General features: G+C 52.7%; 3 protein-coding genes across 3 annotated transcripts; 1 reads left to right on the top strand and 2 right to left on the bottom strand.

Annotated features, from left to right (window-relative positions):
* Positions 1 to 30: 30 nt before the first annotated feature.
* LOC120683989 (xyloglucan galactosyltransferase XLT2-like) lies at positions 31 to 1719 on the bottom strand. The gene has a single exon (XM_039966074.1). It carries the CDS (start codon positions 1637 to 1639, stop codon positions 200 to 202), a length of 1440 nt encoding a protein of 479 aa, XP_039822008.1. The 5' UTR covers positions 1640 to 1719; the 3' UTR covers positions 31 to 199.
* A 2051-nt stretch (positions 1720 to 3770) lies between these two features.
* On the top strand, positions 3771 to 6170 carry LOC120682054 (xyloglucan galactosyltransferase XLT2-like). Its single transcript, XM_039963801.1, has 2 exons — positions 3771 to 5291; positions 5419 to 6170. Exons 1-2 carry the CDS (start codon positions 3821 to 3823, stop codon positions 5565 to 5567), a joined length of 1620 nt encoding a protein of 539 aa, XP_039819735.1. The 5' UTR covers positions 3771 to 3820; the 3' UTR covers positions 5568 to 6170.
* On the bottom strand, positions 6064 to 8245 carry LOC120682055 (cytochrome P450 704C1-like). The gene is made up of 4 exons (XM_039963802.1): positions 7333 to 8245; positions 6909 to 7247; positions 6604 to 6807; positions 6064 to 6462 (listed from the first exon to the last, which is right to left on the bottom strand). Exons 1-4 carry the CDS (start codon positions 8131 to 8133, stop codon positions 6277 to 6279), a joined length of 1530 nt encoding a protein of 509 aa, XP_039819736.1. The 5' UTR covers positions 8134 to 8245; the 3' UTR covers positions 6064 to 6276.
* Positions 8246 to 15517: the final 7272 nt, after the last annotated feature.

Raw genomic sequence — 15517 nt, 5'->3', positions numbered from 1 at the left:
TTTCTTCGCACGTCTCTGATTCCGTTGTACTGCGCGTGTAAATTTACAGCTAGAGCCGCTTTAACTAAACTTCATGGAGGCTACGCGCGGTAATCTTTTTTCGCGCGAGTGAAATTCTTCACACGAAAGAATTCAGAATGGAAAACGAAAAAAACTGTGAAAACGTATGATCAGTTTGGTCCCACTGCAGCAGCTGAGATCACGTCGGCCGCCATCTCGGGCGCTGCTCGGCGACCCGCCGCAGCATGCCGTCGACCATGACGTCCACGGCGTCCTCCATGCCGCCGCCGAGCCCCTTCCCCCGGTCGGCCGCGGCGTACACCAGCCTCGGGATCATCTCCACCACGCGCTCCCGCATCAGCCGCACCCGCGGCTCCGGGATAGCCGCCAGCACGGCGCGCACCGTGAGGTTCCCCGCGCGGAGCTTCTCGCGGTCGATGAACACGGACCACTCCGCCTCGCGCCCGTCGCCCACGGGCAGGTACCACCCGTACTGCCGGTACGCGCTCCGCCGCCAGAACAGCACGGGGACGGCGCCGGCCACAATGCAGTCGAACAGGGAGCGGCGCGTGAAGCTGTCCCCGCGCGGCTGCAGGCAGAACCTGGCGCCCATGAAGAGCTCCATGACGAGCGCGTTGTTCCTGATGCACCTGCCCTCGGCGCAGTCCAGCGCGCCGCACGCGGCGGGGCCGGCCGCCTGGCACTCCCCCAGCAGCAGCGCGCGGAAGTCGCCCCTGATGGCCGACCGCGGCGCGCCGGCGAAGGCGAAGAGCATGGGCCGCGGGCGCCGCGCGACGTGCCGCTGCCACGCGCGCACGTCGGCGGCGGCGCGCGGGTGGAACCCGGTCGGGTACGGGACGCCGACGTCCATGTCGTCCCAGGGGTCGCGCTCGATGACGAGGCGGGTGATGTTGGCCACCCCGGGCATGGTGAGGAAGCTGCCGCCCCAGGCGTCGTCCGACGTGCGGCGGAAGTCCCACGTGATCCGGCCCAGCGCGATGAAGTGGTCCCAGCCGCGGGAGCGCCGGTACCACGGCTGCGCGTGGAGCCACGACAGCAGCGCGGCGCAGTCCCTGTCCCTGTCGGCGCCCGTGGCGTTGGCCGCCCACAGGTGGCGCCCCACGGCGAGCCCGGCGTAGAAGGGCACGAAGAAGGCGGCGGCGCGCGCCGGGTCCGCCGTGCGGCAGCGGTGCGAGAGCAGGCGGCGGTGGACGATGTGCTCCAGCGCGAACTGGTCGGACGCGTACCACAACCCGAGCAGCTCCCGCGGCAGGAGCGACGACAGGTTGGTACCCCCCGCGGGGAGCCCGAGCCCGTCGTTGGCGAGGTAGGGGCACAGCGAGTACATCGGCGCGAGCTTGTCGCACATCCGCAGGAGGTCCTCGTTGAAGGCCGCCGGGAGGTCGTAGGCGTACACCAGCCCGCCGCCGCAGCTCGAAGCATTCCCGTCCCGGCGCGCGGGTGCCGACGCCAGCACCGGCACGGCGGCCGCAGTGTCGGCGGCGGAGGCCGGGGTGGGAGGGGGCCGCACGGCGCGGAAGGAGAGGAGCTGGAGGGCGAAGAAGGCGAGCATGAGGAGCACGACGGGCCGCGGGCGTCGGGCGGCCGGATTTGGATGCTCGGGGCGGTACGACGCCATGAGGGCGGCGGCCGCGGCGGGGGCGAGCCGATCCGGAACGTAGCTAGAGTGAAGGGGGATCGCGCGTCGGTGTGGGGGGCGGCGATTTGGGGGGGGGGGGGGGGGGGGGGGGGCGATCCGCGTGCCTGGCGGCACGGCGGCGCGGGGACCAGAACGTGCGGCGCAGTAGGGCGGAGGCGGGGGATTGGGGGAGGATGGACTGTAGATCGTGATGCTGGGGCCTTAGGGACTGTTGTCTTTTGGCAGTAAACAAGGGCGGAAACGGGAAAGAACAGCGGCGGCTTTTGGTTACGGTTGGCGCGGCGGCCCCATGCCGTGGACGGGGGGGGGGGGGGGGGGTGGGGGGGGGTTGCGCTGCTTGCGCCCAAGAGACTTCAGGAACACTCCAGGCCTCCAGCACACTGGCCCCCTCTGTGATTGAGTACTAGGGTTGCAAATTGGTGATCTCTATGTGCAGGTTCAACCTTCTTTACTTCAAATATTTGTGAGACTTCTTCAAAATTAAATCTCATATTGGAAGAGTAACACAAATATTTGAACTAAAAAGGATTGTAGATGCATCTATAAATCACCGATTTGCACCCCTAAAGCTACGAATGCAACAAAGATGCCATGTGTTGCCGTGTAATTATCCGCTTGGTCTTGAGATTGGGGTTGATCAACCTTAGCGGCTCCTTAGGTATTTGGCTAACTGGTAATTATGGGCCAATATGCATAGACTACAAGCTAGCCTGGGCCGCCCAGAGCCAGTTTTCCTCAAATGGGCCAACTTTTTCCAAATGGGCCAATTTCAGCTTAGCCTGTGCGAAACAAGCGGATACGCTCTTTAAGCTTCCTGCTCGGAGTCAATTTTATGCGAGGAGCTAATTACGAGGTCATCCTACTAAAAAAAGCTAATTACGAGGTCATATGAAGACTACAACATGTGTTGTGAGTTTTGGTCTTGTTTTGCATCGAGCGCCAGGGGGGGAAACCAGCAAAACAACTGCATGGTTTCAACGCGTTTCACCACATCCATCTCAGCGTCGGGTGCGGAGAGGTGGGAGAGTAAAGAATTGCCGATGAAAGAACTCTTGACTGGCTGTGTTTGGTTCTAAATTTTTTTCAGAAGTCCCTATCACATCAAAAAAAAATCTTACTATTTTATAGTATTAAATAAAATTTGTTTATAAATATTTTTTGACAGCTGAGTGTTTTTTCGCGAGACGAATCTAATGAGGCTAATTAATTCATAATTTGCTACATTGATGCTACAGTAACCATTCTCTAATCATAGATTAAGATACCTCATTAAATTCATCTCGCAGTTTAACCCCAGGATTCTGCAATTAGTTTTATAATTAATATTTATTTAATATTTTTAAATACTAAAAAATTTCTGGGACTTTTTTAAATCTCTATTCCAAAACACCCTGAGGGACGGCAATGACCCGCTCCTCTATTTTCTTCGCGCGACATCTCGGCTGGCCGGTTATGGTTTCGTGGTACTCCAGTACCCACAACCCCGCCGGCTTTTTTTATAAAAAAAACCCGCCGGCTTTGACGTCAGCAGGCCAAGGTCACTGATCGGCCGCTTGGGGCATCTCCGTCTGCGGGCATGAGTGCGTGCGATTGTTCGTCCCAGGTCAGCGTGACACTGGTTGCTCTTTCGTTACAAACTTGAAAATTGCATTGGACATCCAACTTGTGACAGTGCAGCAATCCCATTTACTGAATGGACTGAATGGATGCAGAAGTTCCATTGCTGTGCACTACTGTAATAATTTGCATAACATCCACTCTGATAGCTGGTGCTGATTTGGTATGAGCTTCGTGATTAAAAAAAAAATCTCACAGCACCACATGACATCGGAAAAACTGTATCTGACATGGACACATGGTTAAACAAGTTGTTTATCCGATTGGAGTGCGAAAACAAAACCCTGCACTTCTTGCCGGCTTTGATCATTGACTACTTAGTAATCTTGCATCTATAATCTATTCTATCCACGGTAATCAGCTGACAGCAGCTCACACGTTGCTTCAGATCCACTCTTACGGGGTTGCCTCCATATGGCATCCTTTGCATTCTTCTGCCTTCCCCTCGGAGTGGATCTGAAGCACTGTCTATACTCTGTACAGTCCGTTTCTCCAGCACTGCACTTTCACAGTCCTTTCACACACGAGGCCCCCCATCCCCCAATGCCCGAGTCACCAGCATCGCCGGCCCAGCCACCCTCGCAGCCGGGATCGCCGCTCGATGGCGCCGCTCCATCCCCGGTGCCGGCACTGCTGCGAGGGTCCGTGCTGCTCCTGGCCTTCCTCGTCCTCGAGCTCGTGCTCTTCTGGTCCCTCCTCGACTCCCCCGTCAGCTTCCGCTTCCTCCCGGCGCCGGGACGGAGGAACACCACCTGGCCCAACGGCGCGGTCGACGCCGGCGCGTGCGAGGCGGGGCTCGTCTACGTCTACGACCTCCCACCGGAGTTCAACCACGACCTCGTCGACGACTGCGAGAGCCTGTGGCCCTGGTACTCGTTCTGCCCCTACCTAACCAACGGTGGCTTCGGCGAGGCGGCGGCCACGCTGCCCGTCTTCTTCAACGTCACGCGGAACGTGTCGTTGCACAGCTGGTACAACACTGACCAGTTCCAGCTCGAGGTCATCATCCACCGGCGCCTCCTATCCCACCAGTGCCGCACCACCGACCCGTCGCAGGCCTCCGCGTTCTACGTGCCGTTCTACGTCGGCCTCGACGTCGGCAGCCACCTGTGGGGGGATAACTCCACCGCCGCCGACCGCGACAGGGCGGGGTTTCGGCTGCTACGGTGGCTCAAGAACCAGACGTCGTTCCAGAGGTCCGGCGGGTGGGATCACTTCATCACGCTGGGGCGCATCACGTGGGACTTCCGCCGCTACGGCGACGACGGGTGGGGCACCAACTTCGTGGTCCTGCCGGGGATGGCCAACGTCACCCGCCTCGCCATCGAGGCCGACACGCTGGACCCCATGGACGTCGGCGTCCCGTACCCGACGGGCTTCCATCCCCACGCCGCCGCGGACGTGCGCGCGTGGCAGCGCCACGTGCTCTCCCGCAAGCGCAGCAAGCTCTTCGGGTTCGCCGGCGCGCCGCGCTCCGGGTTCCGGAGCGACTTCAGGGGGGTGCTGCTGGAGGAGTGCGAGGACGCCGGGAGCGAGCGCTGCCGCGCCGTGGACTGCCGCGGCACGCGGTGCACCGACAACGGCGCGGCGGTGCTGGAGCTGTTCCTGGACTCGCGGTTCTGCCTGCAGCCGCGCGGGGACAGCTTCACGCGGGGGTCCATGTTCGACTGCATGGTGGCCGGCGCCGTGCCGGTGCTCTTCTGGCGGCGGACCGCGTACGACCAGTACCGGTGGTACCTGCCGCCGGGGCCGCGCGGCGACAAGGGGGAGTGGTCCGTGTTCATCGACCGGCAGGCGCTGCGCGTGGGCAACGTGAGCGTGCGCGACGTGCTGGAGGGGATCAGCGAGCGGCGGGCGCGGCGGATGCAGGAGCGCGTGGTGGATATGATCCCGCGGCTCGTGTACTCGTCGTCGTCCGACGGGCTCGGCGACGGCATGGAGGACGCGCTGGATGTGGCGCTGGGCGGCGTGCTGGAGCGGATCCGACGGCGCCGGGGGAGCATCGCGCGTGAAGGTCTGTCGCAGTTGCATCGGTTCTCGCTGCCTTGTGTTCCTCCCTCTCCCTGTCCCTGATACTATGCGCGCCAGCATTCCGATCAATGGCAGCATTGTGATCTAACCATTTCCAAACGTTTTCGCAGCGCGTCCGGAAGGCCCATTCGTCGCCCGGCGTGTCGACGTCAAATCGACGGCGGCGGCGCCTCATTCTGACGGCCAAAATGGATCGGCGGCGGCGATCGGTCGTGGCGCGCCGGCAAAAACCAAGGGCCGCCAGCTTCGTCGTACATGAAAACCGTCCTACCCGAAGCATCGGCATCGATAAGCAAGACCTTGCTGAAATCCTGAACTAAAACCGAAGACATTGAAGCGTCTATTTTAAAGATGGCTCGAAGCACCGATTGATTCTGCGGCATCTCGGATCACGGAGAGCTGAACAAGCATGGGCCGGGGTCAACAATCGCAGAGAGTTAAATCGAGAAATGGGGAGCTGGTTCCTGTGGAACACGGGAGCGCCGCTTGCTGTTAGCCCAGGGTTTAAGATAGGATAATGGTCAGTAGCATGTTGTTTACTGCTACACTGCCGTGGTAGATGCGCCGGTGTTAATTGCAGTTGACCAGAGGGGGAGGATTCGCTGCAGGATCTAGAAGGTGGGTCATGGCCGGATTGAACGGAGATTTGTACCCGCTGGCATGGCTCAAACCTGGTGCCTGAACTAAGCTTGTGGCATTACCTCAACAAAAAAGGGGGGAAAACGCAAAAAAAAAGAGAGACATAGGATCATAGCTGGATCAGAAGAAACCCTTGCATTTAGTTTTTTGAGTGAGCACTTGACTGTACAAGAGTTAATCTGAGAACTTTTATTTGCGTCGATCAGCTTGAAATAATCCGATGCAGTACTACTAGTATGACACTACTAGATGGAGACATCGTATTTTTTCAAATCCGACTTGACAACCAGACGCGCGGTTGACCTTTTCCTTTTTGCACAAGGCCCATCTCATCGCCGCCGGAGCGACGCGCGCACGTAGAGCGGGCCGTCCATTTTGAGCGTCAGCATAGGCCGGTAGCCCACCGTGGCGTCGGCATCCCACATCTCGAATCGGAAGAGGTAGACCAGCACGGCCGCGAAGATCTTCATCTGCCTGTACGCGAACTCCTTCCCCAAGCAGATGCGAGGCCCCGCCTGTGAACTCGCAACAAGCAAGAGGCCAAGAACACGTCACATGCGGCGGTTACTCGAGGACGCCACGAGTGGCCCCGATTGTTTGTCGAGAACGAGAAGGATTCAGGAGATCAGATTGACTGTGGCAGCTCAGCTCATCACCTGGAAAGCCGTGAGCTTGAAGGGGCTCTCGGGGACGAACACGCCGTCGTCGCCGAGCCACCTCTCCGGCCTGAACTCCTCGGCGTCCGCGCCCCACAGGAACTTCATCCTGCCCATGGGGTACGGCTGGTAGTTCACCATGTCCCCTTGGTTCACCGCGTAGCCGTCCGGCAACGTGTCGTCCGAGAAGCAGTACTTCACATCCTGTGTAGTCGACAGCAAAGCAGACTCCAAATAAAATCAGCAATCGTCAGGCAAAAAATTGGGTCACGACGTGCGGTGCCGATCGTTCGGGTCCAGCTTACGATGGGCACGGCCGGATAGAGCCGGAGCGTCTCCGTCAGCGCGGCGTGCAGGTACTGCATCTTGCCGATGGCGTCCTCGGTCAGGCACGCCACGAGCTCCTGCGCGCCGACGCCGCCGTCGCCCGTGACGGTGGCGGCGCGCACCTCCTCCGCGATCTTTTCCTGGATGCGCTGGTTCCTGCAGAGCTCGTAGAGGAACCAGGCCAGGGTCCCCGCCGTGGTGTCGCGGCCGGCGATGACGAAGTTGAGGATGATGTCCCGCAGGTACTTGTTGTCGAAGCAGCCAGGATCTCGCTCCCGCTCGAGCAGGAACCTCGACAGGATGTCCTCTTTCTTGGCCTGCCACAGAGAAGACAAACGTGACCGGGTCAGGAAATGGTTGGAGCGACCGTGAGTCGAGCAAAGGCGCTGCAGAGGAGCTCACGAATTCCTGATGGTTTCTGCCCATCTGCTCGATCTTCCTGTCGATGACGGCGTACACGAAATCGTTGATGGTGCGGACCGAGCGCTTCATGGCCGCCTCCGACGAGATGCTGAAGAACCTCTTGACCTTCCAGAACAGGTCGAAGAACCGGTACAGCACCTGCTCGCTGGCGTCGTCGAACGCCCTGGCGAACGCCGCGCCCTCCTTGCTGCACCCGGACAGGGAGCCAAGGTTGACCCCGAACCCGATCTTGAAGATGGAGTCCAGCGTCGAGCGCATCAGCAGGTCGGCGATATCCACCCTCTCCCCGTCGCCCCGCGCCGCGGCGGCCACGATGCCCGTGAGCTCCGCGGCCGTGTCGCGGAACACGGCGCTGCTGTAGTCGCGAAGCACCCGCGTGGAGAACTCGTGGCTGGCCACCTTCCGCTGGTGCCGCCACTTGGCGCCGTCCACGTTGAAGATGCCGTCGCCGAGGAGGTCCTCCAGCACGTCGTGCGTCATCACCCCCTTGCCGTAGTTGGCGAAGTTGGTCTTGAGGATGTACTCCACGTTGGCGGGCTCGACGGTGTAGACGTAGTTGCAGGTCGGGGTGAGCATGCGGAAGGTGCCGTACCTGCGGGCGAGCTCGGTTTGGTACTCCACCAGGCGGTCGAAGTTGAGCAGCTGGTGCAGCACGGTGCCGGCCACCGGCGGGTACTTCCGGTTCTTGCCGCGGGCGCGGCGCCGGCGCGCGAGGTAGAGCGCGACGAGGAGGAGCACGGATAGCGCGAGCAGCGCAGGCCGGCCCAGCGGCGAGTCCATGCCCGGCGGTGAGCACTGCTGTTGTCTCGGTGCGAGGTGGGTAGCAACCGTGCTTTGGTTGCGTGTGTCGTGGGCTTGTGGCTGGCCTCCAGCGGAAGAAGGTGGTTGTACCTTTGGGTTAAAAAATGATATCACCTTTGGATTTTTCTATGGTGGGCTCAGGACTTGAGACTTGAGAGTGCAAAGATCACCAACGCATGTATTGCGAAGCGATCCGCCAACTCATTTCTCGTCTCTATCCTTAACCTATCGCTATCACATTTCAAGGCTCTGGAATTTGAAGGATATTATCGTGAAAAAGAATTCTCGGTTTCATGTCCCTCAAAAACGATAAAAGGTCTTGCAAAAATATTTTTTCTAGACTAAGAAACGGCGCTGCTAGCCCGGATGTTCGATGGGAACAGCTCCCATGTAATATCTAAAAGTAGCATCTGCAACATAAAAAACTTAACATATGCAACATCGAAAATCAGCATTTGCAACGTCAAAAAAAGTCAAAAAAATTTATTATCCATCCATCGGTGATGAGAAAAAATCCGCAGCAACATATGTTTCATGTACCATTGAACAATCTAAATTTCTCGATGAAAATGCAATATCCAGATAAAACACTTGCAACATACATGTGAAGCACGTGCAACATCGGAAACATCCAGATCTATTTTTGCAATATCCGCATGAAACACTTGCAACATTCCAAAATCTCTACTGTAACATCATGTGATATCTATTGCAACATGACCACCGGTGCTTCCTACCACAGCCTTGGCTCCTCCTCTACAACTAGGGATGAAAGTGGGATGGAAAATTCCAGTACCGACACTGTTTTCTATTTTATGATATCATTTCCAACCATTCCCATTTTTAGAAAAATATAAAAGTTATCATTTTCAATTAATTTATAATTGTTTTTCACTATATTTGATTTTGTTAGTTTCATAAATACGGGAAAATTTCATATCGACTGCCACCGTTTTCTGCATTACGATACGAATCCCGACCGTTTCCGCACTGACCGCCACAGTTTTCCGTATTATGATACGGATTTTGAGTTTCCAACCGTTTTCATCTCTGGGCTACAATCTACCCGATCTCAGCTTGCCCATAGGCCCTAGCAGAGAAGCAGCAATCGCGATGGGAAAGGTGCGGCCCAGCCCCCACGGCGTGCATGCCATCTGCCGCACAGAGCTATCCCAAGAGAGGAGGAAGAAGAAGAGAAAGAGAGAAAAGAGAAGGAAAAAAAGAAAATGAGCCCCCTCTCAATCCAAACTTTGGATCCGCGCCTACATATATGAGTTCATTTTTTTAGATTACACAATACAACTCAAACTTAACGTACTCACGCAAGTATAAATTCATTGAATTGACCTAATTCTAGAGTTTGTAATTAATTAATTAAATTAATTAATTATATTGTATTACTTCCTCTATTTCAAAATATAGCTACATTTAGATTTTTTTTCCAAAATCGAATCTTTTAAATTGACTATGAATAGCAAAAATTATAAAAATCGATAATATAAAAATAATACCAATTACTATCATTAGTTAACTGTTTGTCAATGGAATTTTTCTTTTTTGATCTCTCGGCAACCAACTGACCACTAATAGAGGTGTTGGTGTCGTCGTGTCGACGACAGGCTGGATCTGTAAAACAGACGCGGACATACAGAGCCCAGGGATGATCAGGTGGATGAGGCCGCAGAAGCTAGCATTGGCTGGCCAGTGATTAGCAGATGAACAGGTTATAGGATTCGTCGTTCGGCAGTATCAGGGCAGTGCAGAGATGAACAGATGATGAGGAAGCAGAAGAGGCGTTAGCCACATTGACGAAGCAGAGCGTCCCCGTGTCGTGAGGCAGCTGAGCTTGCGTGACAACTCCACACGTATCTAGAGCCAACGATGGGGCCACACTAATGAGCTGACGGTTCAGATCACTCCAAGGATTCATCCAAAGGCTCAAATTAAGGGACGACATTGACGAATGAGGTGTCACAGGGAATGGTGCAGGTTTCGTTCCTTAGAGAAGAGGACAAAGAATTTCAACGAGGTATATGATATCAATAAAAAGAGGTAGACAAGATATAGAGACATATACGAGAGTTTGGTTGAAGTGCGAAGAAAAGTAAGGGTCTTGAATTTGAATGAGAGCTCCTCATTTAGAGGAATAGGGGCTTAAATTTGAGAGTTCGATTGGAGTTGTATAAGGCCCTACACAATGTGTACCTTGAGTGATGCTTAGAAAGGATCGAGAAAATTAAAGCATCACTCCGCCCGCCGTAGCAGACAATGCCTATTTCAAGCGATACCAGAAAAATCCGGAGCTAGCCAAGAACATGCATCGATACCAAGTTTATTAAAAATTATCTTGCTGGCCCTTGTCTGCTCTAATTGGCAACTTTCACTCGTAGCTCATCTCGATACTTGAGAAGAGAAACAGCAGGAGCAATACTATTTTATTTGACATGGGTCCTAAACAGCTTAGATAGCTTCAATTAATTCCCATTCTTTTGAACGCTGGAGCTCTAAAAGGTTGATGCCTATTTACTCACTCACTTTTCTTCTTTTTTTCAAGCATCACCAGTTGCCCGGTCTTACAGTTCGCAGATGACATGCTGATTGTACTTAAGGCGGCTCCGGGAGATGTCATCAGGCTGAAAAATTTGCTCGATCAGTTTGCCACAGCAACAGGTCTCAGGATAAACTTTCACAAGAGTACGATTGTCCCAATGAAAGTGGACGCTGCTGATCTGCCTGGCCTCCTCGACATCCTCGGCTGCCGCCAAGATAGTTTCCCTCAGACGTATCTTGGTATGCCGCTATCCAATGTCAAGCTCAACTTGAGCGCTTTCACCCCACTAATCGCTCGAGTGGACAAATACCTCAGTGGCTGGCTGGCGTCCTTGTTGAACACCATGGGCCGCACAGTCCTGGTGAATGCCGTCTTGGACAGCTCACTAATTTATATCCTCTCTGCCATGATGCTACCACAAGGCACAATTGAGGAGCTGGACAAACACCGCCGCACCTTCCTCCGGTCTGGTGAGTCGTCAACAAGTGGTGCTCAGTGTCTGGTAGCATGGGAGCGAGCCTGCCTCCCAAAGGAACATGGTGGCCTCGGCGTCAAGGACTTGAAAACCTTCAACCAATGCCTCCTGCTCAAGCTTTTTGCATCGGCTACACCACCCAGGTGACTCAGCATGGGCAAAGTGGGTGAAAAATCAGATTACAGTTGCCTCGCTTGCTGGTAACATTGAAGGTGCACACTGGGACAGTTTGAAAGAATTGCTGCCAGCATACAGGGCCATCACAACAACACAAGTTGGAAATGGCATTTCCACATCCTTTTGGTTTGACAATTGGCTGTTGGCTGGGCAGCTTGCTCAGATCTTACCAGCGCTACACAGCCATGCCACCTGTGCAATTGCCTCGGTCGCGGATGTCCTAGCTCAACCCATACGAGCCCACTTTGTTACGCGCCTGTCACGTGCTGCTGCTGCGGAACTAGCAGCGCTTGAGGAGCTGCTCGATGATGTACACCTCTCGGCCGATCCGGACAATCGCCTCTGCCCTCTAGCTGCCAAGGATAACATTCTCAGAGCTGGACCTGTCTACGCCACAACGATGCATGCCCGTGCTGACGCTGACTGCCCCTTCTACAAGTTCGTTTGGATCAACCACACACCACCCAGAGTTCGTTTTTTTGCCTGGCTGCTCGTCCAAGGGAAGATCCAGTGCAAGACCAATCTGCTGCTCAAAAACATTGTTGACGATGCAGAATGTGAGCTATGCCACATGGATGTCGAGTCCCCTGACCACTTGATTCTCCACTGCCCTACTGCCACACAATTCTGGACGGTCCTAGGGATCACTATCCCCCCTACTGCTTCGGTCTCTTGTATGTGGGAGCTGCCACGGCCAGATCACATCCCGGCGCCTTCCTACCACACCTTCCTGTTGTTGTGTGCCTGGCAGCTGTGGAAGCACCGACACTATGTCGTCTTCAGAAACATGGAACCATCCCTCCTCCGACTGATGCTCGCCTGTAAGGAGGACGCACGCCTGTGGCGTTGCCATCTGCCACATGCTCTCCAAGGAATCACAGAGGCCTGGTGTCAAGTTTTTTGTTTAAATATGTAGTCCCTCACCTCTCCCCGAAAAACTTTGTAATCTTGCTCAAACTATGGTTTTTATGAGCTCCCAAAAGCTCCTTAAAATATAACATGGTGGGGATCCTCTCCCCCCGTTTCCATAAAAAAAACATTGTGGAGGACCTATAAGATCCATCAGACCATCACGAGCTCACCCCCGCCATCGCTCATCGTCTCTAGCACCAAACATCGTCGGCTCCACCACCACCACCACCGGCGCTGTCTTTCTCTACCACGCTCGGCCTCCTACGTTCTCATTCTAATTCTGGCCAACCAGTTATCTAACTGATCGCCGGCTCCCACGCTCCCTCAACCCGCCATTACCTCTAGGGTTCCCTTCCCCACTAGATCCACTTGCAGCAATACGCATGGAGCTTCTACGACAGAATGGATTGCACCTGCATGCTTAACGCCGAACATTAGCGCTTGCTCGAGCTGCCGCTAGCCGCGAACACGTTGCTGCCTTGCTGGCCATCCTCGAGCACCGCGTGCGCGGCTCTGGCCGCCGTGTGCCTGCTGCTCCCCACCCCGCTGACAAGTGAGAACCACCGAACGCGTTGGGCTGTGTGCCCTCTCCTTGTCTGAGTTGCCCGCGCTGCTCCTGGATGAGCACAAGCAGATAGTAACAAAGGGGAAGAGCAAGGGAACAATCAGGAACTTCAAACGCAAATTACTCCCTCAATACATTAAGATGAAACTTTGATCATAGATATGCAACAACAAAATCGGACAGATCTAGGGAAAAAAATCCCGAAAAGGTCAAGTAACAATCACGAATCAATGGAAAAAGTGAATGTCATACAAAAAGCTCATTCTTGGAAAAGCTCAAATTCCGTATCGATATCGGTTTCATGAGGAATTTGAATGGATTTGAATCAAAATTGCTCACAAAAATCATAGGCACAAAACTTCTTAAGAAATCCAAACAAAATGATAGTCATATGCTACGAATGAAAAATCATCCAAAAATAACCTGAAAAACAAAAAAAGAAAAACGCTCTGATTCACTAGATGGAACACGAGATTGATTTTTCGGATTACTTCAAAAGATCCGGTTACAAGCTACTTCTAGCATCACTCAAAGTATGAATGATAAAAAGCTCAAACAAAGAGTCACTTCTCTCTCACTCTCTCAAACCCTAACAAAACACTCTTACAAACAATGAGAATACCTCCATCAAAAGAGATGGCTGCCCCGACAGGCCGACACCACATCCACATATATACAAGCATGTGACAAACAACCAGAATACCACACACATACCTCTTAGGGATAAAATTATCTAACATTTTTCTCAGAGCATCGGATGGCCATGCCACCTTCACGGCTTTACTTTCTCTTGACGCAAGCTTCACGATGACGCCATGTGTCCACGATCACTACCATCCGGCTGTACCAAACACACTCCCGATATTGACGCATGTACGGTCTCCGCCAAGTGCCATGACGCCAAGTCTTCTTCACTCCCGCTTATAGGCAGCCTACTCGAACTTGCCATCGCCTTCCTCCTTGACTTGATCAAGGCCGTCTTTGTCCATCCATATCTCTTCTGTGCACCTTGTCGATAATCCATGACTCCGTCCAGATTCTTCGGATCCCCAGTTCAGGTCTACTCACGTTCGTCCTTCACTAGTCACCACCCTTAGTCCATCGCCATAAACTTTCGCTTGATATTCACCGCATGCCGTCGCCGTCGCGTCGCATCCTCCATCTGTGCATCCTCTCACTCTCTCCATCTGTGCATCAAAGCTCGACCTTTGCCAAGGCGGGTTGAATTGCTACTATATATCTAAAGAAAAGCCAAAATAATACATCCATCCTAATGGTTAGAAGAACCTCGGTAGCACATCTGATTACATTTCAATTAAGCTTTGTTCAATCTAGGATCTGAGGTACCACATGTGCAACACAGTAGTTTTGTTCTGTGATCGGAGGTGCACTTTGTAATCTGAGGTGCTACCGAGGCTTAATTCTAGGATCTGAGACTCCGAGTATTCTAGAATTTTACGAGATTGTGCTTTCAGTGGTATGTGATGTTTCAGTTGACAGCGAGACGCTTGTGGTGACGTCGTCCATATTGAGGATTTATCGGCTTAGTCTTCAATAACGCTCATAGGGGTAGGATTTGCGTACGTGCGTTCATAGAGGTGAGTGTGCGTGTGTTGTAAGTACCTGAGTTGCATTGTATAATACAAAAAAGTACATTTCAATTAAGCTTTATTCTAAGTCAAGGTTGTACAGCTAAGTTAATAAAAAATATAATATGCTAATTCGATGTGTACTGGTATATTTTCATAAACTTGATCAAAATTATAGAAATTAACTTTTAAAAATAATGCTAGACTATAATTTGGACCATAGGGAAGCACACACCTTCTTAACTGTTTAGGGTGTATTTAGATCATTTTGCCAAAAAAATTTTGAAAGGGAATCTTGCTAATTTAGAGTATTAAATAAAGTCTATTTACAAAACTTTCTGCACGGATGGGTTGTAAATTGCGAGATGAATCTAATGAGTCTAATTAATTCATAATTAATTCATAATTAGCATATGGTTAATGTAGCATTACTGTTGCAAATCATGAATTAAATAGACTCATTAAATTAATCTCGCGATTTACAACCCATCCGTGCAAAAAGTTTTATAAATAAATTTTATTTAATACTTCATGCATGTGTCCAAACATATTTTTGGACGTAAAATTTTGATATCTAAACTCACCCTCAGTCGCGAACAAAGCCTCTGTTCCGCTTTGCCAGGGCCTTTTCTCTGAAAGGTTGGGGATGTACTGTACTCCTTTGTTTTAATATATGTCCCTCCTTTCGCAAACAAAGACTCTGTTATTTAGTCGTGAAGCAAAGGAGTATTGCTCTAAGTATTATTGTTCGCCGCCAGACTACCAAGAGGAGAAATAAGAATCCTTATGTAGGGATCAAACACATTTTTGGTTGGTACAGGACACCGACATACCGTTGAGCATCACGCTTGCCCGGGTTTCAACCCGTTGCCAATATGAATTGGTTGGCCGTGAAAAAGTTTTCATGAAAAATTTTCGGCCTTTTGACCACTAGTTAGGGGTATTAAATAAAACCTAATTGCAAAACCACATCCACAACTATGGTACTGTAGTAGTTATTGTAACTAATGAGGCATTTGACCGTATGATCAGCGGATGATCAGAAGTATTTACTGTAGCATTACTGTAGCAATCATGGTGTTACTTGGCTCATT

Source organism: Panicum virgatum, chromosome 7N, assembly GCF_016808335.1.
Source record: "Panicum virgatum strain AP13 chromosome 7N, P.virgatum_v5, whole genome shotgun sequence".
Taxonomy (NCBI): Eukaryota; Viridiplantae; Streptophyta; class Magnoliopsida; order Poales; family Poaceae; genus Panicum; species Panicum virgatum.
Note: the sequence above shows the minus strand (reverse complement) of the source record. Positions and strands in the feature narration are given on the sequence as shown.

Coding starts and splice junctions, on each gene's coding strand:
- LOC120682054 (XM_039963801.1), top strand. CDS start 3,821: ATGCCCGAGTCACCAGCATCGCCGGCCCAGCCACCCTCGCAGCCGGGA. Junction 5,292..5,418: donor GGGGAGCATCGCGCGTGAAG/GTCTGTCGCAGT, acceptor ACGTTTTCGCAG/CGCGTCCGGAAGGCCCATTC.
- LOC120683989 (XM_039966074.1), bottom strand. CDS start 1,639: ATGGCGTCGTACCGCCCCGAGCATCCAAATCCGGCCGCCCGACGCCCG.
- LOC120682055 (XM_039963802.1), bottom strand. CDS start 8,133: ATGGACTCGCCGCTGGGCCGGCCTGCGCTGCTCGCGCTATCCGTGCTC. Junction 7,248..7,332: donor GCAGAAACCATCAGGAATTC/GTGAGCTCCTCT, acceptor TCTCTGTGGCAG/GCCAAGAAAGAGGACATCCT. Junction 6,808..6,908: donor TCTATCCGGCCGTGCCCATC/GTAAGCTGGACC, acceptor TCGACTACACAG/GATGTGAAGTACTGCTTCTC.